We start from the raw sequence: 25,756 nt of genomic DNA, 5'->3' as shown, positions 1-25,756 counted from the left end.
GGTGAGTGCCCAAGTATGTGGTCCTGAGAGTCGTAAAACCAGTTACTATGGAATAGGAGTGGTCGTCTTGGATGAGTCGGGACCATCCTTGTGTTCATGGCTAGGACGATACAATCCACCGGTGGTCCCTAACCCGTTAGAGTTGGGATCCTCACAGGGACTATTTGAGAGTAGGGTAGCGTCATGGTTCACAGAATTTACCGAGCTCAGAATATTTAAAACAAGCCTCGGACCTCTGAGAGTAATAGAGTCCCACTTCCATTTCACAGGTGAGGGGCTCTTTGGAAACAACTTGGTGAACAAAACGGAATTCTGTGGGGAGCTATCAATATTAATGGGGCTTATGGAAGAAAGAATGTAAAGCTGACTGAGTGTGTATATGTTAGGAGTTAACGATATTCAGGTAAAGGCACAAAATGAGGAAGAGATAGGAGATTATGAAGTGCTCTTAACAGGTACAAAAAAGGAAAAGGCAGAGTATGAGGCAGGAGTGTTCATCAGGAATAGTATTGTACGTAACATACGTTTCTGTTAGGCGCGTAAATGAACGATTAGTTTGCGTAGTTGGAGGAATTAGGACGAGAATTGCCTCAGTATATTCATCATGTGAGGTTTCAGATGAGGTTGAAGTTAGCAAGTAGCAAGTTTTATGAATCATTGACTGACATCGCAGTCAGGGTCAACAGCAAGGATAGGATAGTGCTAATGGACAGTTTGAATTCTAGAGTTGGAAACAGAACTGAATGGTCCGAAAAGGTGATGGGTTATGAGAGCTAATAGGAATGGGAAGCGTTTACTGGACTACTGTGCTACTATGGGATTAGGAGTTACGAATAAATTCTTCATAAGCACAAGGATATCACCACTACACATGGGAGGGTAGGGGCACTATATCCCTAACGGACTATATCACAACCGTTCGGCTCCATGGGTAAATGGTTAGCGTGCTGGCCTCTGGTCACAGGGGTCCCGGGTTCGATTCCCGGCAGGGTCGGGAATTTTAACCATCATTGGTTAATTTCCCTGGTACGGGGGCTGGGTGTATTGTTGTCGTCATCGTCATTGCATCCTCATCACGACGCGCAGGTCGCATACGGGAGTCAAATCAAAAGACCTGTACCTGGCGGACCGAACCCGTCCTGGGATCTCCCGGCACTAAAAGCCATACGCTATTTCATCCCTGCCTTCTCGCTATATTTCGCCTGGTGTAGAGTCAACCCAGCTTTGGCTCCCGTAAAGTAAAGTTGGTCTGAAAACAGACCGATGTAAAGATAGTTTCGTCTGGGAGCTGACTTCCTTCTTACAGAATACTGCTGATCGCAACTGCGAGCTCACTGCATTAGCTTTACTACACCTTGATTCAATCTCACTTACTATATTACCATCCTGGGAGAACACACAACCTAAATACTTGATATTATTGATCTGTTCTAGCTTTGTATCACCAATCTGACATTCAATTCTGTTGAATTTCTTACCTACTGACATCAATTTAGTCCTCGAGAGGCTAATTTTCATACCATACTCATTGCGCCTATTTAGACTGCAGGCTTTCGGCACAATCTGCCATTAAGACCAAGTCGTCAGCATAGGCTAAACTGCTTACTACATTTCCACCTAACTGAATCCCTCCCTGCCATTTTATACCTTTCAGCAGATGATCCATGTAAACTACCAATAGTAAAGGTGAAAGATTGCAGCCTTGTCTAACCCCTGTAAGTACCAAGAACTCATTCTACCATCTATTCTCACTGAAGCCTAATTGTCAACATAAATGCCTTTGATTGATTTTAATAATCTACCTTTAATTCCATAGTCCCCCAGTATAGTGAACATCTTTTCCCTCGGTACCCTGTCGTATGCTTTCCCCAGATCTACGAAACATAAACACAACTGCCTATTCCTCTCGTAGCATTTTTCAATTACCTGGCGCATGCTGAAAATCTGATCCTGACACCCTCTCTGTGGTCTGAAACCACACTGGTTTTCATCCAACTTCCTCTCAACGACTGATCGCACCCTACCTTCCAAGATGCCAGTGAATACTTTGCCTGGTATACTAATCAATGAGATACCTCGATAGTTGTTGCAATCCTTCCTGTTCCCTTGCTTATAGATAGGTGCAATTACTGCTTTGTCCAATCTGAAAGTACCTTACCAACACTCCACGCTAATTTTACTACTCTATGAAGCCATGTCATCCCTGCCTTCCCACTATACTTCACCATTTCAGGTCTAATTTCATCTATTCCTGCTGCCTTATGACAATGGAGTTTATTTACCATCCTTTCCACTTCCTCAAGCATAATTTCACCAACATCATTTTCCTCCTCGCCATGATCTTGGCTGTTTGAAACACCACCAGGATGATTTCCTTTTACATTGAGAAGATGTTCAAAATATTCCCTCCACCACTCCAGTGATTCCCTGTGATCTATTATGAGTTCACCTGAATTACTCAAACACTGTTCATTTCCTTCTTCCCTCCCTTCCAAAGATTCTTTATTACTGTCCAGAAAGGTTTCCCTGCTGCTTGGCCTAGTCTTTCCAGGTTATTACCAAAATCTTCCCATGACTTCTTTTTGGATTCGACAACTATTTGTTTCGCTCTGTTTCTTTCATCTACGTACAAATCCCTGTCTGCCTCGGCCCTTGTTTGGAGCCATTTCTGATAAGCCTTCTTTTTACGTTTACGGGCTGCTCTCACTTCATCATTCCACCAAGATGTTCGCCTTTTCCCATCTTTACACACAGTTGTTCCTAGGCATTCCCTTGCTGTTTCTATTACAGCATCCCTGTATGCCACCCATTCACTTTCTATGTCCTGAACCTGCTTACTGTCTACTGTTCGAAACTTCTCACTAATCATATCCATGTACTCCTGTCATTTCATCGTCCTGGAGATTTTCTACCCTTATTCGTTTGCAGACAAATTTCACTTTCTCTACCCTAGGCCTAGAGATACTTAGTTCACTACAGATCAGATAGTGGTCTGTATCATCGAAAAATACCCGGAAAACTCGTACATTCCTAACAGATTTCCTGAATTCGAAGTCGGTTAATATATAGTCTATTATGGATCTGGTACCCCTAGCCTCCCATGTGTAGCGGTGAATAGCCTTATGCTTAAAGAATGTATTCGTAACTGCTAAACCCATACTAGCACAGAAGTCCAGCAAACGCTTCCCATTCCTATTAGCTTCCATATCTTCACCACATTTACCAATCACCCTTTCGTATCCTTCAGTTCTATTCTAAAGTCTCGCATTGAAATCACCCATTAGCGCTATTCTATCCTTGCTGTTGACCCTGACTACGATGTCACTCAATGCTTCATAAAACTTGTCAACTTCATCCTCATCTGCACCCTCACATGGTGAATACACGGACACAATTCTTGTCCTAATTCCTCCAACTGACAAATCTACCCACATCATTCGCCCATTTACGTGCCTAACAGAAACTATGTTGCGTGCAATGGTATTTCTGATAAAGAGCCCTACCCCAGACTCTGCCCTTCCCTTTCTAACACCCGTCAAATACACTTTATAATCTCCTATCTCTTCCTCGTTATCTCCCCTTACCCGAATATCACTTACTCCTAGCACATCCAGGTGCATCCTCTTTGCTGACTCAGCCAGTTCTACTTTCTTTCGTCCATAAGCTCCATTAATATTGATAGCTCCCCATCGAATTCCATTTCGTTCGCCAAGTTGTTTCCAAGGAGTCCCTCGCCTGTCAAATGGGAGTGGGACCCCGTTACTCCCACAGGTCCGAGGCTTGCTTAAAATGTTCTGAGCTCGGTAAATTCATGAAGCAGGTTGCTACCCTACTTGCACATAGTCCAAGTGAGGATCTCTCCTCTAACGGGTTATGGACCACCGGTGAATTGTATAGTCCTAGCCGCCTGAGCACAAGGAGGGCCACGACTCAGAATATGTCCGAGATGCCCACTCCCATTCCATAGCAACTGGTATCCCGACTCTCAGGACCACTTACTAGGCCACTCAGCCGTTGTCCATGGTTCACGAACTAGGACTTGACTACAGTAACCCACACCATGAACCATGATCAGATTTATGCGCCAGGTAATTAAAAAAATGCTACGAGAGAAATAGACAGTTATGTTAATTTTTCGTAGATCTGAAAAGGCATATGACCTAATACCGAGGGAAAAGATGTTCGTCGTACTGGGGGACTTCGGGATTAGAGGTAGCAATTAAATGAATTTATGCTGACAATTGGGTTGCCGCGAGAATTGTTTCAGGGTACTTGCTGGGGCTAGACTAGGCTGTAATCTTTCGCCTTTGTTGTTGATAGTTCACATGGATCATCTATTGAAAGGTATAAAGTGGCCGGGAGGGATTCAGTTAAGTGGAAATATAGTAAGCAGGCTGGCCTATGCCGACGACTTGGTCTTAATGGCCACGAACCTACTACGCCGGCGTAGCGGGGAGAGAGGTGATACTCCCTCGTGGCGCGTCCGAGGTGACGGATAGGGTCATCCTAACCGGCTTGCCGGCGGACTTGAGGGAAATAAAATACCTCTCGCGGACCAAACACAGTACCCCCTGAGGGTGGGGGACACACACGTAGAATACCCTACACCCGTGGTATCCCCTGCCTGTCGTAAGAGGCGACTAAAAGGGGCGACCAAGGGATAATCAAATTAGAATCATGAGGCTACTTGTAATTAGTACCATTATGCAGGGAACACCATGGGTCGCATTTACTTGCGCGTAGTATAACTAACTTATGTTAGGTACGCAATAGGTTTGTGATTAATAGCAACAGCGTGTGAATCAAGATGAGGGTCTTACAGTACCTGTGATTCGTACCCCTATATGAGCAACACCATGGTTCTGCCTTGACTATGCTTAGTTCCCACTATGTGAGGAATACCACGGGATAGTTCGGGTCCCTGTGGTTAGTCCACTTATGTGAGGAACGGCATAGGTTTGCGTTGCCTGTAAATAGCGCCGCAATGTGTGAAACACCATAGGTCTGTGTTACATGTGCGCATTACATTACCTGTGAGTAGTACCATAATGTGTGGAATACCGCAAGTCCACGCTACTTTTGATTAGTACCGCTAAATGACAAATAGCATGGTTCTACTTTCCTAGCGATAAGTGCCATTATGAGCGGGCGACGACCTGGATTTTGGACCCGTTTCGTCTACAAGCACAATCGATTCAGCATCGTGCTATAGACGCAGTCCCTTGGTCAGTAATTTTATAGTTATGTGCCAGCTTCTTGCATGTGAGGCGCTGTGGGTCGGTTCCACTGATCGTTTTAAATTCATATCCGTCCATCCATTCTTTCTTCGTCCTCGCGCTTTGAATACTGGTCAGTGGAAAATTTTGGACTTTTAATTTGTCGTTACATTTCGTCTCATTTCGTACCATTAGGGTCCGATGACCTCGATGTTAGGTCCCTTTAAACAACAAGCATTATCATCATCATCATGGTCTTACTGGCAGAGTGTGGTGAATGCTGCAATCAAATATCTTGGAACTTGAAAATAGGTGCATTAAGTGAAAATGAAAACCTACAACCTGTTTTTGAGTCATTGACCGGGTCAGGGATGTAATGAATGAAACATATATAGGCTATTAGTACGATAAAATGAAATGGCGTATGGCTTTTAGTGCCGGGAGTGTCCGAGGACAAGTTCGGCTCGCCAGTTGCAGGTCTTTTGAGTTGACACCCGTAGGCGACCTGCGCGTCGTGATGAGGATGAAATGACGAAGAAGACGACACATACACCCAGCCCCGTGCCAGCGGAATTAATCAATTATGGTTAATAATTCCCGACCCTGCCGGGAATCGAACCCGGGACCCCTGTGACGAAAGGCCAGCAAGCTAACCACTTAGCCATGGAACCGGACGGCTATTAGTACGGTGGGGTCGCCTCTCCCAAAGTGATTTAGTAATGACTGATAGATGCTATGAAATGAGAATGGAGTTGTCCACATGGAATAGCCGGGGTTTGAACCACGATATCCAGCGGCGAGAGGCCGACGCGCTGCCATCTGAGCCACGGAGGCTTCAGGTGCATTAGGTATGATATGAAAAGTAGCTTTTCCAAGACTAAAGTGCAACCTAAGAGAAATGAATGTCAGGTTGGGAATACAAAGCTGGAACAGGTAGATCATTTCAAGTATTTAGGATGTGTATACTCCCAGGATATAGTGAGACTGAATCAAGGTGCGGCAAAGTTAATGCAGTGAGCTCGCAGTTGCGATCAACAGTGTTCTGTTAGAAGGAAGTCAGCTCACGGACGAAGCTACCTTTACACCTGTCTGTTTTCAGATCAACTTTGCTTTCCGGGAGTGAAAGATTGGTGGACTCAGGATATCTTATTCATAAGTTAGAAGTAACAGACATGAATGTTGCAAGAATGATTGCTGGTACAAGCAGGTGGGAACAATGGCAGGAGGGTACTCGGAATGATGAGACAAAGGCTAAGTTGGGAATTAACTCGAATCATGAACCCATATGCATAAACCGGCTTCGTGGGAAGGTCATTTGAGGTGAATGGAGGAGGATAGGTTACCTAGGAGAATAATGGACTCGGCCATCAAGGATAAGAGAAGTAGAGGGAGATCAAAACGACGACGTTTAGACTCAGTTTCTATTAGTTAGTTACAAATAGAGGAATTTGGTGGCGATTAGTAAATTCACATAGGCTTGCAGATTGAATTCTGAAAGGCGTAACAGTCTATCATTTTTTTACAAGTTGCTTTACGTCCCACCGACTCAGATAGGGCTTATGGCGACGATGGGATAGGAAAGGTCTAGGAGTGTGAAGGAAGCGACCGTGGCCTTAATTAAGGTACAGCCCCAGCATTTGCCTTGTGTGAAAATGGGAAATCAAGGAATACTATCTTCAGGGCTGCCGACAGTGGGATTCAAACCCACTATCTCCCGAATGCAAGCTCACAGCTGCGCGCCCTTAACCGCAGGGCCAACTTGCTCGGTAGTCTAAAATGAAGACGTATGTTTATTATTATTATTATTATTATTATTATTATTATTATTATTATTATTATTATTATTAAAAAGCAAAGCAAAGTCATCTCCGTACAGGCCATGAAGGCCCTTGGAGGGGTGGAAGGTAAAGGCTTCCACTATCCGTAACCTCGGCACTTGATGGGGTAGAGTGGTTAGTTCTACGCCCGGGCGCCTTTGCCCCCAGGAATTAACCGGGTACTCATTTTTGGTGTAGGCTGAGTGCACCTCAGGGCCATATGCACCTCCGGAAGTGGAAATCTCGTTTCTTAAATTTTACGACTTCCTGACGGGGATTCGAACCCACGTCCTTCCGGGCGAACCGAGCACGCCATTACCACCTCGGCCAGGCAGCCCCTATTATTATTATTATTATTATTATTATTATTATTATTATTATTATTATTATTATTCAAACTTCAAGTGCTTCACCTCTCAGAAGGTGGGCTACCACCACAGAGATTCTTGCTTTAGATGTTACGGTACGAAACAGCTCTGTAGTGGAATAGGTAAACCATGTTTTGGGATTATCAATCAAGAAATTCGTCTGTTTTTCCCCAGTCTTCCTTTGCCTTATCTTCCTTTAAATGATCAGCTGCAGTAGATGGTACTTGTTTCCTCGCATCGCATCATTCAAACGGAAACCAACCCCCCTTTGCTTAACCTCCCCGAAGGGAAATGCACTACCAAGCTACTGCTGCCTGCAGATTACGGGGTCAGCACGACAATACTCTCGGCTGTTATTCTTGGCTTTCTAGACCGGGGTTGCTATCTCGCCGTCACATAGCTCCTCAATTCTAATCACGCAGGCTGCGTGGACCTCGAGCCAGCCCTGGGATTCAGGTAAAAATTCCTGACGTGGGATATGAAGCAGATATGCCCCTACACCACAGCAAAATCACAAGTTTCTGCTCCACAAATTTCATTCTTCAACATCTAAGACCCGTTCCCTCTTACCCAGATTTCCGTTCAGCGTTACCTTGGAAACTCTATCATTTCTGCCTCGATGAATTCCCCTATTCTCGTTCTAATGTTAAATAACGAATTTCCCTTCAGCTCTCCTCCTGAAGTCCATCTCTGCAGGCAATAGTTTCTTCACTTGTTGCTTGTTTAGTGTTCACTCACACTGTGCCTTTCTTTAACCTGTAAGTAGGTCTGAATTGCCCGATGAAAAAGCTGTACAGGCGTGATTGACTTTCAATTACGTGACATTACTTGCAGTTTAGTTGCCACCACTTCCTGACATCATCCTTCTAGCCGAAGACCTTTCTCTTCAACGTTTTTCGTGCTTGTTTTTTCAGGAAACACTTGTTTTGACGTAGCTATGTCTATAGATTCGGAAGCGGTTAGGTCGGTGAGTGCTGCAAAAACATTCAAGTTTTAAAAGCGAAATAATTTCTAGGTGGCACGTGCGACAAGGTAACTCATTGTAGCTAGCAACAAGAGTATGACCTCGGGTAGCGCTGCCATCTTGAGGTACAAAATTCACCGGGTGTATTCAGGACTGCCGACGGCGGGATTCGAACTTACCATCTCTCGAATGCAATATTTAAATCTAAATAAAAATTTGTCTGAAATGGAAAGTTATTTGTTCTCGTTTCACTCCTCTAGCAGGATCTCTCCCTTCGCTCTATTTTAGTTTAATGATCTTTGTTCCCATTCTACCCTATCCGTATCTATCTCTATCCTTATTCTGTTCAGGATGAAAGTTCTCTCTCTCTCCTCGTTCTGCTCTAGCTGAAAGTTCTCTCTCTCCTCGTTCTGCTCTAGCTGAAAGTTCTCTCTCTCCTCGTTCTGCTCTAGCTGAAAGTTCTCTCTCTCTCCTCGTTCTGCTCTAGATGAAAGTTCTCTCTCTCCTCGTTCTGCTCTAGATGAAAGTTCTCTCTCTCCTCGTTCTGTTCTAGATGAAAGTTCTCTCTCTCCTCGTTCTGCTCAAGATGAAAGTTCTCTCTCTCCTCGTTCTGCCCTAGATGAAAGTTCTCTCTCTCCTCGTTCTGCTCTAGATGAAAGTTATCTCTCTCTCCTCGTTCTGCTCTAGATGAAAGTTCTCTCTCTCCTCGTTATGCTCTAGATGAAAGTTCTCTCTTACTCCTCGTTCTGCTCTAGATGAAAGTTCTCTCTCTCTCTCCTCGTTATGCTCTAGATGAAAGTTCTCTCTCTCTCCTCGTTCTGCTCTAGATGAAAGCTCTCTCTCCCGTTCTGCTCTAGATGAAAGTTCTCTCTCTCCTCGTTCTGCTCTAGATGAAAGTTCTCTCTCTCCTCGTTCTGCTCTAGCTGAAAGTTCTCTCTCTCTCCTCATTCTGCTCTAGATGAAAGTTCTCTCACTCCTCGTTCTGCTCTAGATGAAAGTTCTCTCTCTCCTCGTTCTGCTCTATATGAAAGTTCTCTCACTCCTCGTTCTGCTCTAGATGAAAGTTCTCTCACTCCTCGTTCTGCTCTAGATGAAAGTTCTCTCACTCCTCGTTCTGCTCTAGATGAAAGTTCTCTCACTCCTCGTTCTGCTCTAGATGAACGTTATCTCTCTCCTCGTTCTGCTCTAGATGAAAGTTCTCTCTCTCCTCGTTCTGTTCTAGATGAAAGTTCTCTCTGTCCTCGTTATACACCAAATGAAAGTTTTCTCTTTTCTCCTTCTACACCAAAGGAAAGTTTTCTCTCTCCTCGTTCGACACCAATTGAAAGTTTTCTCTCCCCTCGTTCTTCTCTGGAAGAATGTTTTCTCTGTCCTCGTTCTACTCTGGATGAAAGTTCTCTCTCTCTCTCTCTCTCTCTCCCTCCTCGTTATGCTCTGGACGCAAGATTACTCTCTCTTCGTTCTATTCCAGATTAAAGTTTTCCCTGACTTCGTTCTACTCTAACAAAATTTTCAGTTCTTTTACAAATCGCTTTACGTCGCACCGACACAGATAGGTTTTATGGAGACGATGGGATAGGAAAGGGCTAGGAGTGGGAAGGAAACAAACGTGGCCTTAATTAAGGTTTATCCCCAGCATTTGCCTGGTGTGAAAATGGGAAACAACGGAAAACCATCTTCAGGGCTGTCGACGGTGGGGTTCGAACCCACTATCTCCCGAATTCAAAACAAAATATTCTGTCATCACATTCACAGGTATGTTTTTATTCGTATGAGAAGGAAAGAAGCACCTATATACTCTTTTGTGGGCCAGAGGAAACGAACGACTAATTGACCAAAGTTATTTACTTACAAATCCATACACTTGTAACTAATTTCAAGAAATTTAAAATACATTGAAATATTCTGGAATTCTACTGAACCTCAGCAACAATAATTATCTAAAGAGTAAGACATTGTTTGACTGTTGTAACATATTAAGCGTACACTTACATATCTCTCCTGGGTTGACCGTCACCTGCAGGCGCTCACACTGGTAGTAGCACTCTGGAGGTGGCTCGAGTACCCACTTCTTGCGGCCCCTCAGCTGAGCCTGCCACGACGGATGCTCAACATTATCCACCTACAAAAACACAACACGGATATTAATGATGCTATTCGTCAAATATCCTGGTCGTGAGAGACTTCAGTTTTGTTGTGGAAAGGAATTCCTTAATGTGATACCAAGTAACACTGTAAACTCCCAGCTGACTATTTTGGGCAACGATTCGGAAAATTAATCATAATAAGAAATGAAACTATTCCTAAATTAATGATTCCAATTATTTGAAAGAATGTATCAGTCCAGGTCAATTGGTCCACAGCACAGTGTCCAATGCGGAGAAAATCCACTGCAAAAATGTTCACAAATAAAAAGTGTTCCAAGACAGTTACGGAAACCGAACTGTGTTTCGCTGATGTCGCATTTCTTATGGATTCGACAATTGATGATATTGAGGATTGTCTTAAGCATATGGCTCCTGAGACTCATTGCTCTGAAGTCTTCACATTTCTTTGGGAGAGTGATGAAGGTAGACACCAGCTATTATGCGGGTATTATACCCGTATCGTATATCTTAATATATACAGTACAGTAAGTATTCTGATGCCATTTCATCCATAAATTTCATAATTTCTGCTGACATTTTATCACGCGTACCTTGCGTTGCTTGCTTAATTACACGTTTCACCTCCTCTAGTGCCACCCACTGCCTGTATTTCTGGTTGTCTAGGGCGTTGGTTGTCGTTCAAACGTTCTTGGACATATTTCTCCCATACCTTCGGTTTATCTTCAGTTTCTAAGGCTAATTCACCTTCATAATTCATTATGGGTCTCAATGTTTTCCGTTTTTGCCTAGATTTTTACCTGCGTCTTTTTATGATCAATGAAAGAATTATATTTACTGCCGAATTTTCAAATTCCTACACTTGTCACTCATCCATACTTCTTTTCCCTCTCTTATTTTCTTTCTGATCTGTTTATGAGTCTTTAAGTAGATAATATTATCCTTGTCTTTCACAGATTGTCGCTTTTCCATCATACTTAAAATTAATTCCATATAAAAGCTTTCTTCTTCTTCTTTTTCTTCTTCAATTTTTTTGTTGATGTCTCTCGCTTTTAAGGTAACGATCACTTATGTTGTTCATTTCTCCCTTGAAAGCATCCTAATTGTTCTTAATTTGCATATCATCAGGTTGGATTGTTCGCAGTTCCTGGTTGAGTTTATCTTCTACCTCTACTTTATGAGGAAGCTAATGACAGTTTACAAAAGTCTTTGTGGTCCTTGATACCTCTGACACGTACATTGGAAGATCATACTGTCTTTATGACTGAGTGAGTGATAAAGTGAAATGAACTTTACGCTGTTAATTGTATTTTGGGTTTGTGTCCCACTGTCGGCAGCCTTGAAGATGGTTTTCCGTGGTTTCCCATTTTCACACCAGGCAAATGCCGGGGCTGTACCATAATTAAGGCCACGGCCGCTTCCTTCCAACTCCTATACCTTTCCTGTCCCATTGTCGCCATAAGACCTATCTGTGTCGGTGCAACGTAAAGCAAATGGCAAAATAATTGTATTTTGTTTGCGTTCTTTTGACTGTTGTTGTAACAAGTTGCTATAAACTCAAGAAAACTTAATCCTTCATTGTAATTTGGCTAGTTTACAGGATGTTGTTAATGTATTTACAGGTGCACACAAAGTCCATATCCCCACCCCCCCCCCCACCCCCACCTCCAATTATACAAGTATCACGAAAAAGACGGAATGTGCTATAAGAAATCCAAAACTTAGTTATGTGTCCTTCCGTTGTCCCTGCATAGCCGAATCCGCCACAAAGTATTTTTCACTGATTCCGTTAACCATGCCAGTCATCTCCCAATGATCTACCTGTTTATGGGTCATCAGGTAGATAATATTATCCTTGCCTGTCACAGATAGTAGCTTTTCCATCATACCTAGAATTTCTTCCATACCAAGGCTTTCTTCTTCTACTTTTGTTGATATCTCTCTCTTTTAAGTTTGTTTATTTCTCATTGAAAGCATCCTAATGGTTCTTAATTAGCATATCATCAGGCTGGATTGTTTTCATTTCCTGGTTTCCATAACTGCGAGACGTGGGAATGCCGGATAGTGTTTAGCTCCTACAATATAGGGCGCCAGCCCACTTCACATTGCTGTTAAACACCGTCTGAACGGAATCTTTGAGAATTGCTGGATGGGATGAGAATCGGACCGTTGTCAAACTCCTCTTCTGTGGTCTCCAAGAAGCTCCAGTCTAACAATTTTGGGTAACGCACTCCGGGCATTCAACAAGGAGGTCGTGCGCAAGCGACGCTATTCAAAAAGAATTGGCTAAAAAATATGGTACACTCAGTCTTGACGGTGAATGTTGATTGATATGAACAACAGACCTTGGTGGAGCATTCGACTATACAGAGACTGCGGAGGAACACATACCGATGTTTTGGATTCCTCAAGGTATGTTCCGCGTTTTGTGGTAAATATACTATGCATTCTGTAGCCTACATAAAGGCCTGTGCATGAATGCGAAATACTACTTACTCAATCATCGTGATATCAAGAACCACGAAACCTATGACAGTAAAATTCGGTATGAAAATGAAATGGCGTATGGCTTTTAGTGCCGGGATGTGTCCGAGGACTTCGGCTCACCAGGTGCAGGTCTTTTTGATTTGACTCCCGTAGGTGACCTGCGCGTCGTAATGAGGGTGGAAGGATGATGAAGACGACACATACACCCAGCCCCTGTGCCAGCGGAGTTAACCAATGATGGTTAAATTTCCCGACCCTACCAGGAATCGAACCCGGGGCCCCTGTGACCAAAGGCCAGCACGCTAACCATTTAGCCATGGAGCCGGACGCAAAATTCGGTGAAGAGTTTCCTACTAGGTCATAACTACAACTAAGAATTTTTATTGAACATTTCAACCCCTAAAATGGAAAAATACTCTTTGCAAATGGTGCTTTTATGGGCTTAGAAAACATCTGAAATATCGAATACCGAAGAGTAAAGGTAAAATAATGGTTTACAAGTTATCTGTGAGATCAGTACTAACTTATGCTTCTGAAACATGTTCTCTGTTAAGATCGGATGGAAGACAACTTGATATCTTGGAGAGCACACCACACTTCATAATGTTTCCCTTGTTGTAGTTTGTATTGCATGAAATACTCGAAAGTATGGAGTATTCATTTCCACAAACACATTGTTTTTTGATTCAAGTTCAAATCATGGCATTTACACTCTCTTTGTGATTCTGTGACCATACTGGACTGGAATAGACCTTAGACATTGAAGACAGCTGACCCATGAAAAAGTCTATTGAAGAGCTTGGTGAAATGTCCGGAGCTTCGGACCCCACTGTCCTACGACCTACATAGCTCGGGGAACTTCTGTTCCAATGTGAGTGGTGGTTGTTGTTATTGTTTTAAGAGGAGGTACAACTAGGTTACAACCATCCTCTATAGTTCCAATGTTCCAATGTGATGCCGGCTGCGAAAACCTGACGTTATAAATACTGCACTTGTTGAAATTTTGTTTGACAGAACTACTACCTATAGTAATGGGGCTGGTGATAAATGTTATAGCTCCCTCTGGAGAGGGTTGGTCTCTATGTCCCACGATGACGGGTTCAAACCCGGAAGAGGTAGTTGGATATTTGAAGGGCGGGAGAAGTTCCAGCACTTCATTTTGTATGGTGTTGGCATGTAAAAGATCTGTGGTGGCATATTTGGTGTTTATCAGACAAAATTAAATCTCAGCCACAGATCACTTAACAGAGATCCGTTCCTCTGCCATCTGATAGAGTCAAACGGAACGTAGAAATTGACATGCAAGCAGCGTAAATGGCGTCAAGTCGAAATGCCTGCACACGGTAGCTAGGCCATACGATTTATTTATTATGGGGTAGAGTTTCGTATATTCCAGCGGAAACAAGAGTTGAAGCTCTCCTCATTAAACTGCTGTTCTTAAACTTATCATTGCAACTCTAGGGGCCGTCGGACAATGCGCTCGGTTGTTTATGTGTATATATATCTCAATCATATACTAATAGGAGGGGCTCTGCTAAAACCATATGTAAATCAAGAGTAATCCTATACTAATAGGAGGGGCTCTGCTAAAACCATATGTAAATCAAGAGTAATCCTATACTAATAGGAGGGGCTCTGCTAAAACCATATGTAAATCAAGAGTAATCCTATACTAATAGGAGGGGCTCTGCTAAAACCATATGTAAATCAAGAGTAATCACATACTAATAGGAGGGGCTCTGTTAAAACCATATGTAAATCAAGAGTAATCCTATACTAATAGGAGGGGCTCTGTTAAAACCATATGTAAATCAAGAGTAATCCTATACTAATAGGAGGGGCTCTGTTAAAACCATATTTAAATTAAGAGTAATCCTATACTAATAGGAGGGGCTCTGCTAAAACCATATGTAAATTAAGAGTAATCATATACTAATAGGAGGGGCTCTGTTAAACCCGCAGTATTGATGATTCCACAATAACTGAAATAGAACTTTACTGCAGCATGAAGTGGTCTGATAATGTAAACATCTTGTACTCTGATGGTAAAGGTGATAAACTGTGCAGTGGACCCCTTTGGTGCTAGCATCAAGAAACTTCACTACTTGTCGAGCTTACTGTGCCTGGAAGACAAGTGTCCTTGATGAGAGTACTTCTACATTATTTATTACTACATTCAAGTACTATTATTTGCAGTGTTATTGGCAATGATTTCGTGGACTACTGCGAAATTAGTAATACCATGCTGCGAAGTTACCCGGGCTGCTGCGACTTTAGCCGAAGTGTTAGAGTTAACATTAAGAGTATTAATTGAAAAAGTAAATTATAATATTATTTTGAAATAGGCCTACTAAATAAATATAACGTAAAAAACAGTTGTTCCAGTGTATGAATATTATTTTGATAAGCCTTCTCTAAATGCGACGTACTTCCAATTTCGCTTTATATTGCGGATTTAGGTCTCCTCTAAGAGCGCATTAATGGTGTCGGCTTGAAGTACCCTTCAAAAACGAATGACGAAAATCTTTGTCAAGTTCCCAAAGTCATACTCTCACGCAGACAATGAAGAAACGTGGTTCAAACCTGAAATAAGGTGGAGATACAAGAACCTATGATAATAAAAAGGCCAGTGTTATTTCTTGGAATAGTTCCAACTCTGCTCGTCTACACACTAAGAGAATTTCTCAAAACGTGGTTTAAGCAATTATTTACTGTCTTTGCTAGGAATGTTTGAGTGATGAAGAAGATACCTCAACTTCTTCGATGCAGGAATAACCTATCAAGTTGGACTTTTAATGGCCACGAGTGGTGTACGATGATGTGTCCTCTTTAACAGACATCAAATATACCTGCAGGAAAATACAAAATTATAGGTAGCGAAGGGCATTACTCAATGAAACAATTGTACAGGTTGTCGTTTAAAACTGATGAATTAAATTTTGTGAGCAACTATTCTCAATAGCCAGTTTAACAATGATCTCCTTTCATTCAGAAAATTGTATTCAAATATCAATTATCTGATATTAATACAATATCACATTTACAATTTTGTACAGTCAATTGCTCGATGAGTCCTTATCTTGCATCGACAGTAGGCATCATCAAAATTAGAAAAATATTAATGAATCAATCATTTCAACGGACACCATGTTGAAGAGGCAATAGCCAAACACTTATTGCAGAACTTTATACTGCACATAACAGTCATCTTCTATCTTATCTATCTTAATCTGTTTACCCTCCACGGTTGGCTTTTCCCTCGGACTCAGCGAGGGATCCCACCTCTACCGCCTCAAGGGCAGTGTCCTGGAGCTTCAGACTTTTGGGTCGGGGATACAACTGAGGAGAATGACCAGTACCTCGCCCAGGCGGCCTCACCTGCTATGCTGAACAGGGGCCTTGTGGAGGGATGGGAAGATTGAAAGGGATAGACAAGGAAGAGGGAAGGAAGCGGCCGTGGCCTTAAGTGAGGTACCATCCCGGCATTTGCCTGGAGGAGAAGTGGGAAACCACGGAAAACCACTTCCAGGATGGCTGAGGTGGGAATCGAACCCACCTCTACTCAGTTGACCTCCCGAGGCTGAATGGACCCCGTTCCAGCCCTCGTACCACTTTTCAAATTTCGTGGCAGAGCCGGGAATCGAACCCGGACCTCCGGGGGTGGCAGCTAATCACGCTAACCACTACACCACAGAGGCGGACACATAGCAGTCATACTTGACCTTATATTTCCATATGCCTTCTAGGAATGCCTATATTCTCGTACGATAAGCCTACATTTGAGAAACATACGAATGCACAGTACCATACAGAGTATTTAGAACCTTGTGTTGGGCTCGTTTGTCCTCTCATGGTAAACGACTTCGCACTCATGACTATTAAGGTTGGTATGGAAAAAAAATAAGGCGGCTGAAGTGAAAGTTAAGTATAGTAAATACATAAACAAGTACTGGTTAGGCGTCAACTGTTGTCGAGGACTCTCCACACCCTCTCGAGCCAAATGAAGTTGTTTACCTTCTACTTGGTTTATACGTCATAAAAGTGGTAGTGAGACACAGGAAAGTACATAAAGCTCAGTGACAATTGTTGAAGAATATACATCTCATCATTACTCTAATCATGTAAATGTGATTTCCAGGTTTTTCATCATCATTAATTTCTTAACATTATAATTTGTTATCGATATGAATCTAAATTATATTTGTAAAGACTAATTTGTATTTTTAGTTTCTTTGTATGCTAGGAATTTGATTCACTATAATACTTTCGATTAACAACTCTCTAATTCCGAGGTATACTAGAGGCGTTTCATGTGAACTACTAAACTGTTGAAAGTACTTGAAATTAGCACTTCGATTCTGTAATCTTTCGAATTTAAAACACTGAATTTTATCAATATCTTGTCATGGATAAAAAACTGAATCGAGTTTTGAATTTCATCAAAATAAGCCTCGCGAAAGAAGGAAAATTAAGGCACATCCTGAAAGGATACAGATAATATTAAACTTTTGTTGGAGTGCGCGATGGCTAACTGGCAGTCACTGGCTTCTCAAGAAGGGATCTGCAGTTCGAATCCTGGCCAATGCGTGTGGGATTTAAAAAAATTATCAGTTCCCTGTGGTTCAGATTCCCGTAGAACTGTAGAACCCATGGCTATGATCACGATATCAACAGCTTGATGTTTCTCACATTTTTTGAAATTTATAACGTTTCCGTGTTCACGCAGAAGTTGTAATCTTAGATGAAGTATTGCGTCATCAATAAAACGTTGCATGCATTATAGTGGACATTACGTTAAGAAAAGTCTTCACATCTATAGTTAAAATCAGGAATGAAGTTGCCTCTTCGAGTGAGGTTCCTGAATTGTTCAATTAGTTCTGTATGCCATGTTGATCACTAGAAACACCTACCTATCTTGACTGCTCGGGGGAAAATGGTATAAGTCATAAAGTAGTCAGAATAAGTTAAGACCACATTATGTTGTTAGCCCAAAGGGCCAAAATATCTGTATAGGTCGACGCCCCGAACAAATAGCATTTTTTTTAAATGTTAGCCCAAGGTGAATTATAAAGATTGGTATTAGGGTACATGCAAAAGTGTAATCTCTTCATTGTAAGGCACCGTGGTTGCTTCAGTATAACAAAGTTTTAAAATCAAATTGATAGAAAAAAATAATCATCTAAGTCAACATTACTAGTATTTAGGTTTCCTTTGATTCTAATAGTGTGCTCAGGGCAAGGAAACTCTTAATTTCAAAACTTCACTAAATGAAGAAGGACCTTTAAGGACTGTTTTTGTGTTGCGTGGAGGGGTCAGATAGAGGTTAATCTATTGCCCGGAGAGTTTTATCAGAGTGACTTACCCTTATTGAGAGAGAATGAAAGTGATATGGACAGTCATCCACTGGTAAATCCAGTATTTCTCAATTTCTGTAAAGACTGAAGACTACACGAGTCCATGATGCTTGCCCTAATGAAAGTGGTTTTGGAATGTTTAATTAGCTGCTTCTGATTTCACTGCTACACCTAAAATAACAATTGAATGGATGAAATCCATAACGGTATAAGTAGCATTTTGGTCATTCAGAGAAAAAAAGGCATTTAAACATCTTAACACTCATATAAAGCATGCTATTTGTAGTTATACCATCCATCACTAGAGCGCAGAATATTACCGCTATCACTTGTATCTCTTTGTTGGTGAAAGGATACATCCTCTCGGAGTTACATCGTGCACTTAACTCATTTTTTAAACAAATGTCATTTATACCGTTGTGGTTTTCATCCATTCAATTAACTAATTTAGAATATTGTTAGAAGACAAGGCCTTTACTTATTGTGATTATTATTAATAGGTTAGTGAAGTACAGTTCACTGTAAAACTGTGCCAAATCAGTACAAATCAGTGTGAGATTTCGGACCAAATGGTACAATTATATCTCCTTTGTTTCCAAATAATAACGCAAATATTTACGTTGTTCAGTTTAAAGTATCCATTTCAGTGTAATCAAAATGTAAAAAAACGGGCGAGTTGGCCGTGCGGTTAGGAGTGCGCGGCTGTGAGCTTGCATCCGGGAGATAGTAGGTTCGAATCCCACTATCGGCAGCCCTGAAAATGGTTTTCCGTGGTTTCCCATTTTCACACCAGGCAAATGCTGGGGCTGTACCTTAATTAAGGTCACGGCCGCTTCCTTCCAACTCCTAGGCCTTTCCTATCCCATCGTCGCCATAAGACCTATCTGTGTCAGTGCGACGTAAAGCCCCTAGCAAAAAAAAAAACACTAGCAACAAATGTCAAAATTGTTTTCTAGAGTGTAAAGTCAGCACGATGTTTCCATGAGCATTAAATTGCATGTACTGAAAAGGTGCGTATTTGGACTTAATCATTTTTCCTCAGCGGTATAGATACACCTACAGCATGAATTTTGAAGCCGGAAAATCGTAGTTTATAAATCATGTTAATAGGTTTGTTTTGAAAATATGAAGTCTCTTTAGTCACACATCTTAAGGTCCAATGGTATCTTCTTAAACATGATTGACAAGAGAGTCCTCCGAACTGAGATATCAAAGTGCCAAGTAAGACTCATCACATTGATGATCCTACGTAAAGAAGAGCCTTGATAAATGTAAGGAGCTGGAGAACTCGGTGCTGTGAAGAGGAATGACTTATCAGAAATACTGTGTTCCTAATGAAATTAGGGCAAAATACACCAATTCATGGAACAAAGTTAATATGAAGGCTGCAGGTCAAATAGTCCACAATATCTGCATTTGTACAAGCTCCTATTAATGCGCCGACCTTCTTGTCAGTTAAGAATCGGAAAAATATTCTATAGGTATTTACAGTTGTCTTGGATGACATTCAAACGATCTAGAAATGCAGATCCCCCACCCATGGGACTACAGCCCTTGAAGTACCTTGGCCTACCAAGCGACCACTGCTCAGCCCGAAGGCCTGCAGATTTCGAGGTGTCGTGTGGTCAGCACGACGAACCCTCTCGGTCATTATTCTTGGATTTCGAGAACGGGGCCGCTATCTCACCGTCAGATAGCTCCTCAATTCCAATCACGTAGGCTGAGTGGACCTCGAACCAGCCCTCAGGTCCAGGTAAAAATCCCTGACCTGGCCGGAGATCGAACCCGGGGCCTCCGGGTAAGAGGCAGGCACGCTACCCCTACACGACGGGGCCGGCTGGAAATGCAGATAGCAAGTTTAATTAGGCAATCTTCTTCCGGCACTGATCATCCTCCTCCCTGTAAGACCGAGCTCGATAGCTGCAGTCGCTTAAGTGCGGCCAGTATCCAGTAATCGGGAGATAGTGGGTTCGAGCCCCACTGTCGGCAGCTCTGAAGATGGTTTTCCGTGGTTTCCCATTTTCACACCAGGCAAATGCCGGAGCTGTACCTTAATTAAGGCCACGGCCGCTTCCTTCCAATTCCTAGACATTTCCTATCCCATCGTCGCCGTAAGACCTATCTGTGTCGGTGCGACGTAAAGCAAATAGCAAAAAAAAAAAACAAATAGCTTCCCTGTAAGGTAGGCTGTGATTTATCTTAATTGGCAACTCGATCTCCTGATTTAGGACGGTTCTCTTCAGAGATAGCCGTTTTAAACATTGGTCCGTTGATGCTATACTGGCTTCGTAGACACCATCGGCTAATACTGCAATATTTACGCGTTATACTATTGTCAGCATTTGCGAGAGTGAGGCCCAGCTACACGCACGTTGTATCGCCAGATCAGTCATGCAGAACATTACGTGTTGCTGGCAAATGTGACGTTTCACTTGAACTGAATGAGTTTTGAAGAGGATGCAAAAGACTGGTGGGCGCGAAGTTTGTGTTCAAGAAAGACGAAGATAAGTCTCTGCATGCAGACAGGCTCCTCCGCTGCGGGTGCAAGGCTAGTGGATGAGCATTTCCTCTTGTGTATTTCCTTCATTTACCAACAAATTCACCTATTTATAACGCAGTTTCTCTTGCCTGTGGCAAGTAAAATCGAAATATTATAGTGTCATGCAGAGAAAAGTCGGGCCAACGTCTTCCTGGTTAACAAGAGTAAAATAAAAGGAATGGAGAGTGTGACGATCAGAGGTACAGCTTCAAAAAGAAAAAAAGGAAGGTAGGCTAATAAAACAAGCGTTACTCGTAGATGGTCTCTCTAAACGCAAATACGTACACTGAGATTAATTTCTCATGAATGTCGACTAGAGAAGGTATCCACCATTAAGGAGCACACATCACGTTATGTAGCATCCTATTGATCTAAATCAAGTTCGGTACTGTCCGAACGATTATGTTATTTGGGATCACACCACACGTAAGCAAGATCTCATAGTTTGATCCAATACAACAGTTTATCATTTGACGTTGTGCCATCTTATAGGTCTAGAGCTACTGTACCTGGACCAATGTGAAGTACTGTACGGGAAAGCTGTCCTCTGATACTACGGCGCTGATCACAACTCCTTCGCGATGTTCTGTTTCATGAGGTGTTGAATGAAACAGGGACTTTGTCAGATTTCTACATAAATGATTTACGCTTCTTATGCTATGAAGGAACATTGTGTTTATGATGCACATCACTGGCGCCTGTCACGTCTGTAGCAGACATCGGTAAATGGTAGATGTAGGCTCTCCCAGTCAACGTAGGCACTCGTAACTGTACACAAACAGAAGGCCAATCACTACACAGGAAAATATATTTCGGCGGTCCTGAAGTTCCATTCACCATGAATACATAACTTCTCTGTACTAAGATATTGTGAGGAAGACATTCATTCAGCCATACTATGGTGAAGATAATAAGTAATATTGATGTTCTCCAGACAGTTGTTTTTTTTAATTTAAGTAGTTCTAATATATTTTTCTTACTTCCTACATTCGCGGCTGATGATGAAGGGCGTGATAGTGTTTCTACAGTAGTGTTGTTTGCAGTGTCATGTGTGTTTCATTATTACAGTATTTTGATGGATTCACATGGTTGTTTTATGTTATTTTATTTATGGTTCATAACGTGTGCGCACTACTACAATTCTTCCAAGTTTAATGATGCCTTTCTAAGCTTCTATAAAAATCAAGATTAAGATTATTTGCAATAATAAAATGATATGGTGAAAATGCTTACTTGCCCCAAAATAAATAAATATGTAATATCATAAAATATTCCAAACATAACTGGATTCGTGAGTAATACAATTCAATATTAATGTAATTTATGTTTTAACATTTAACTAAATTTTGCATTACTTATCAACTCAACATTTTAAGTAGACTTCCGTTATCTTGATAACATACTCCACTATTGCTTTCAATCCCTCTAATATGAATCTATTTATTTCCTTGCAATAGAAAAGAATAGATAGAAAGTGAAGCACATCCACGCGATGGGATGAGAGTTACAGGATGGTTACCCTTGCTTTGTAAAGAGCCTGATACCGCAGTCATTGTCTTTCCTCATAAGATCCTGCTTTCCTTCAATGAAAAGCAGAGTTGACCTTTCATGTCTGCATTCTTCTAATTTCAAATATCGTAATACAAAGGGTAACTGTGTACTGAATTCTGGAATAAAACAGTTCGGTCTATCGATTGAGGAAACCGACTCCTAAATAAGAGTAGTTGAAGCGGATTATCTCAGCCTGCTCCAAAATGTCCTTTAGGGAAGGATTTCCTTCTACGAAAGTTGACGGTATCCCTATCACCCACTTTTCGCCACGTTCTCTTTACCTCGAGTTTCTACAGTATTCTACGGGATCGGATTAGTGAATAGATCTAAAGTTGCTGTCCGACATCATAGTCTAGATTTGGCTGAGACAGGTTCGATTCCTGGGTATGACACAAATTTAAGTCTTGTTCAAAGGCTTACTTTCAGCTTCAAGTAGTATAATGGAGTACTGAAATAGATTAAAATCCCAATCTCATTCTCCTAGAAGTGGATTTTGAAACCAGGTTAATGTCGAGGTAGTACCATGGCAGCTTCCTTCCCAACCCTCGTTAGAGTTGATTCCACATACACCTAAGTTATCAGACAAAAATCTTCACATGTATCAAGCACACAGAATTTTGAGTAAAGATGTTCGAACTCCTTTAAGTGAAGAAGCAGCAGCAGCAACAGCAGCAAGAAAAACTAACATCTTCTAAAAGTCACGTTGATTCTTCAAGTTTGTCACCATTTATTTCTAAATATATACCTGCGAAAATATTGAGTATGAGGGGAAATACCGTAAATAAAATGGTACTGCACAGTATCGAAATAGCAGTGTTAAGTTAGGCTACGTTTCTTTCATAATCCCATTACTCGAGACTTTCTCCTTTACAGTAGATCGTCCCGCTGTACAGATAAAGCAGAGAGGTTGCCGGCACATTGTGAGTTTGAACTGAAAATCTACTTCTCTGAAGTCCCTGTTACTTTTGGCCACTCAGCTCTATGCACCTAAAACTCGCTGCGCATGACGATATTTGAAATCGCCTATTATGTCTGTACTTGAAGTTTTGTTGATTTTACTGCCATGTTTCCATAAACACTTAACAAAATGTTAGAAAATAAAATGTCCTTGTGGAAATGGATATTAGTTCGAGGAGTATATTTTCTCTAAAATTGCTCTAATTTTGTGACCTTACACGAGTTTCTTTAAAATCTACTTTTGTGATAAGAGTAGGTAACATATCAGAGAGCTTTTCGATGGGTGGATATTGCGCAAGCTTTCTTCTTTCAGCAGCAATGGAAGCTGCCCTTCCCGACATCAACCCTATGTGGATATATTTGTTGTATTTTTTCTGTGGTGGTCGGTAGTGAGGTGTGTTCTGTGTGGTGAATAGAAGTGTATTGAGAAAAATAAAAACACCCATTCCCCGACTCAGAAGAATTAACCACCGAGCTCGATAGCTGCAGTCGCTTAAGTGCGGCCAGTATCCAGTAATCGGGAGGTAGTGGATTCGAACCCCACTGTCGGCAGCCCTGAAGATGGTTTTCCGTGGTTTCCCATTTTCACACCAGGAAAATGCTGGAGCTGTACCTTAATGAAGGCCACGGCCGATTCCTTCCCATTCCTAGGCCTTTCCTATTCCATCGTCGCCATAAAACATATCTGTGTCGGTGCGACGTAAAGCAAAATAGCAAAAAAGAAGAATTAACCATACGTGGTTAAAATCCATGACCCGATCGTGAATCAAGCTCGGGACCCTTGAAAACGAAGGCCTCGACGCTGACCATTCAGCCAAAGAGCTGGACCGGTTGAAGAAGTATACGTCACGTTAAAGTAGTTGTATGGTATTTTATGTCGAAACTAATGTTACTTTCCCGAAGGTTTCAAAATTTCTACCCTTAATTTGTTGGGAGTATGCGGCAAATGTATCAGTGGGTGGTGAGAGATCCTTTGCAGGGTGTAAATAATATTTGTAGGATATACGTAATAAATTCACGCTTACGAAACGATTTTGCATATGAACAAGGTAAAGTTAAGAGAGGACAGCACACAAGGATGGATAAATATAAACATGATTTCAAGCCAAACAATTATCTTTGTATTTCGCAGAACCTGAGTTTAATTTTTATTGAAAGGGTATAACAAATAACATGTGGTATCACTCACTCATTTTCCAATGTTGCTATTTTTCAATGCCTTATCATCCAACGTCTAGTGATCGAGTATTGATAATACTTACGTGCATAGGAGCTCCATAGCCGGGACTGCCTATGAAAATCCAATCCACTTTCTTACTTTCTGCATTAACTGGTAGGAAGTAAGGGCGGGTGTAGTGCCTGCGAAGTATTCGTGCAACACGATCATCACAGTTGCTCCTGCAATAAGATAACATTTATGTCATTATAGGATTTTTAGAAGTTGAAATTAGATCAGAACAGGTGCAGTGGTAATATGACTCTGGAGCAAAACAATCATATTTTGGTATCTTCACCCTCTCTTGCCGTTCGAGACGAAATTTTTCAGTTCTATGAAGCATTTAATGTTCATTCTAATCAAAGGTTACAAAAGTTACATCGCCTTGGTTATTTGGAATGGCAAAATTAATATCACCTGGAGGTACAACCAAAAATTTACAACACAAGAGTAAGGGCCTTATTCATTCAAACACCGTAGACATAATATTGATCTGTCTTATTTATGTGGCATGTAATGGACGACTAAATTAGCCTTTCAATTTGAAGGATTTTACATCTGAACCAAACCCGGTGAGTACAAGAGGGATATATGAACTGAAGTGGAGGTGGCTGTTCCATTCACTCCAGATGAACAGCAAACTTGTCCTCGTAACTTGATTAAGTTCCTACTTTCTTGCATAAAGAACGGGAACAGAACACAGCGCCCACTGAACCGAAGGCCAGTACGTTGGCCATTCATCCAAGGACGATATTGCCTCATTATCATCTTCATATTATTATTATTATTAATATTATTTTATTACTGTTATTATAAGTAAGTAGCAGAGTAGCAGATTTCAGTTGTAATTCCCCGATTAAATACACCTTATCCCAAGTCCACTGAGTAATATTTTTCGTCCACATTTATAACATGGGTACTGAAACCTGAAACCTTTCTTAATGTGAAAGACTAAAATACTTAACATTAAATGATAAACAATGATAAACATTAATAGGGTTACCTAAAACCCAAACCCCATGGCACTAGAGCCCTTGAAGGGCCTTGGCCTACCAAGCAACCGCTGCTCAGCCCGAAGGCCTGCAGATTGCGAGGTGTCGTGTGGTCAGCACGACGAATCTTCTCGGCCGTTATTCCTGGTTTTCGAAACCGGGACCACTGTCTCACCGTCAGATAGCTCCT

The 25,756-nt window shown here is 41.7% G+C and overlaps 1 protein-coding gene across 1 annotated transcript in view; it reads right to left on the bottom strand.

Moving 5' to 3' along the window:
* LOC136864277 (uncharacterized) overlaps window positions 1-25,756 on the bottom strand; it is a 459,021-nt gene that overhangs the window by 117,031 nt on the left and 316,234 nt on the right. The window contains exons 4-5 of the mRNA XM_067141051.2: window positions 24,621-24,756; window positions 10,358-10,487 (exon numbers count right to left, since the gene is read on the bottom strand). Coding sequence (XP_066997152.2) covers window positions 10,358-10,487; window positions 24,621-24,756 — 266 coding nt within the window. The remainder of the gene's footprint in view (window positions 1-10,357; window positions 10,488-24,620; window positions 24,757-25,756) is intronic.

The sequence above is a fragment of the Anabrus simplex genome, chromosome 2 (genome assembly GCF_040414725.1).
Source record: "Anabrus simplex isolate iqAnaSimp1 chromosome 2, ASM4041472v1, whole genome shotgun sequence".
In the NCBI taxonomy this organism is placed as follows: domain Eukaryota; kingdom Metazoa; phylum Arthropoda; class Insecta; order Orthoptera; family Tettigoniidae; genus Anabrus; species Anabrus simplex.
Note: the sequence above shows the minus strand (reverse complement) of the source record. Positions and strands in the feature narration are given on the sequence as shown.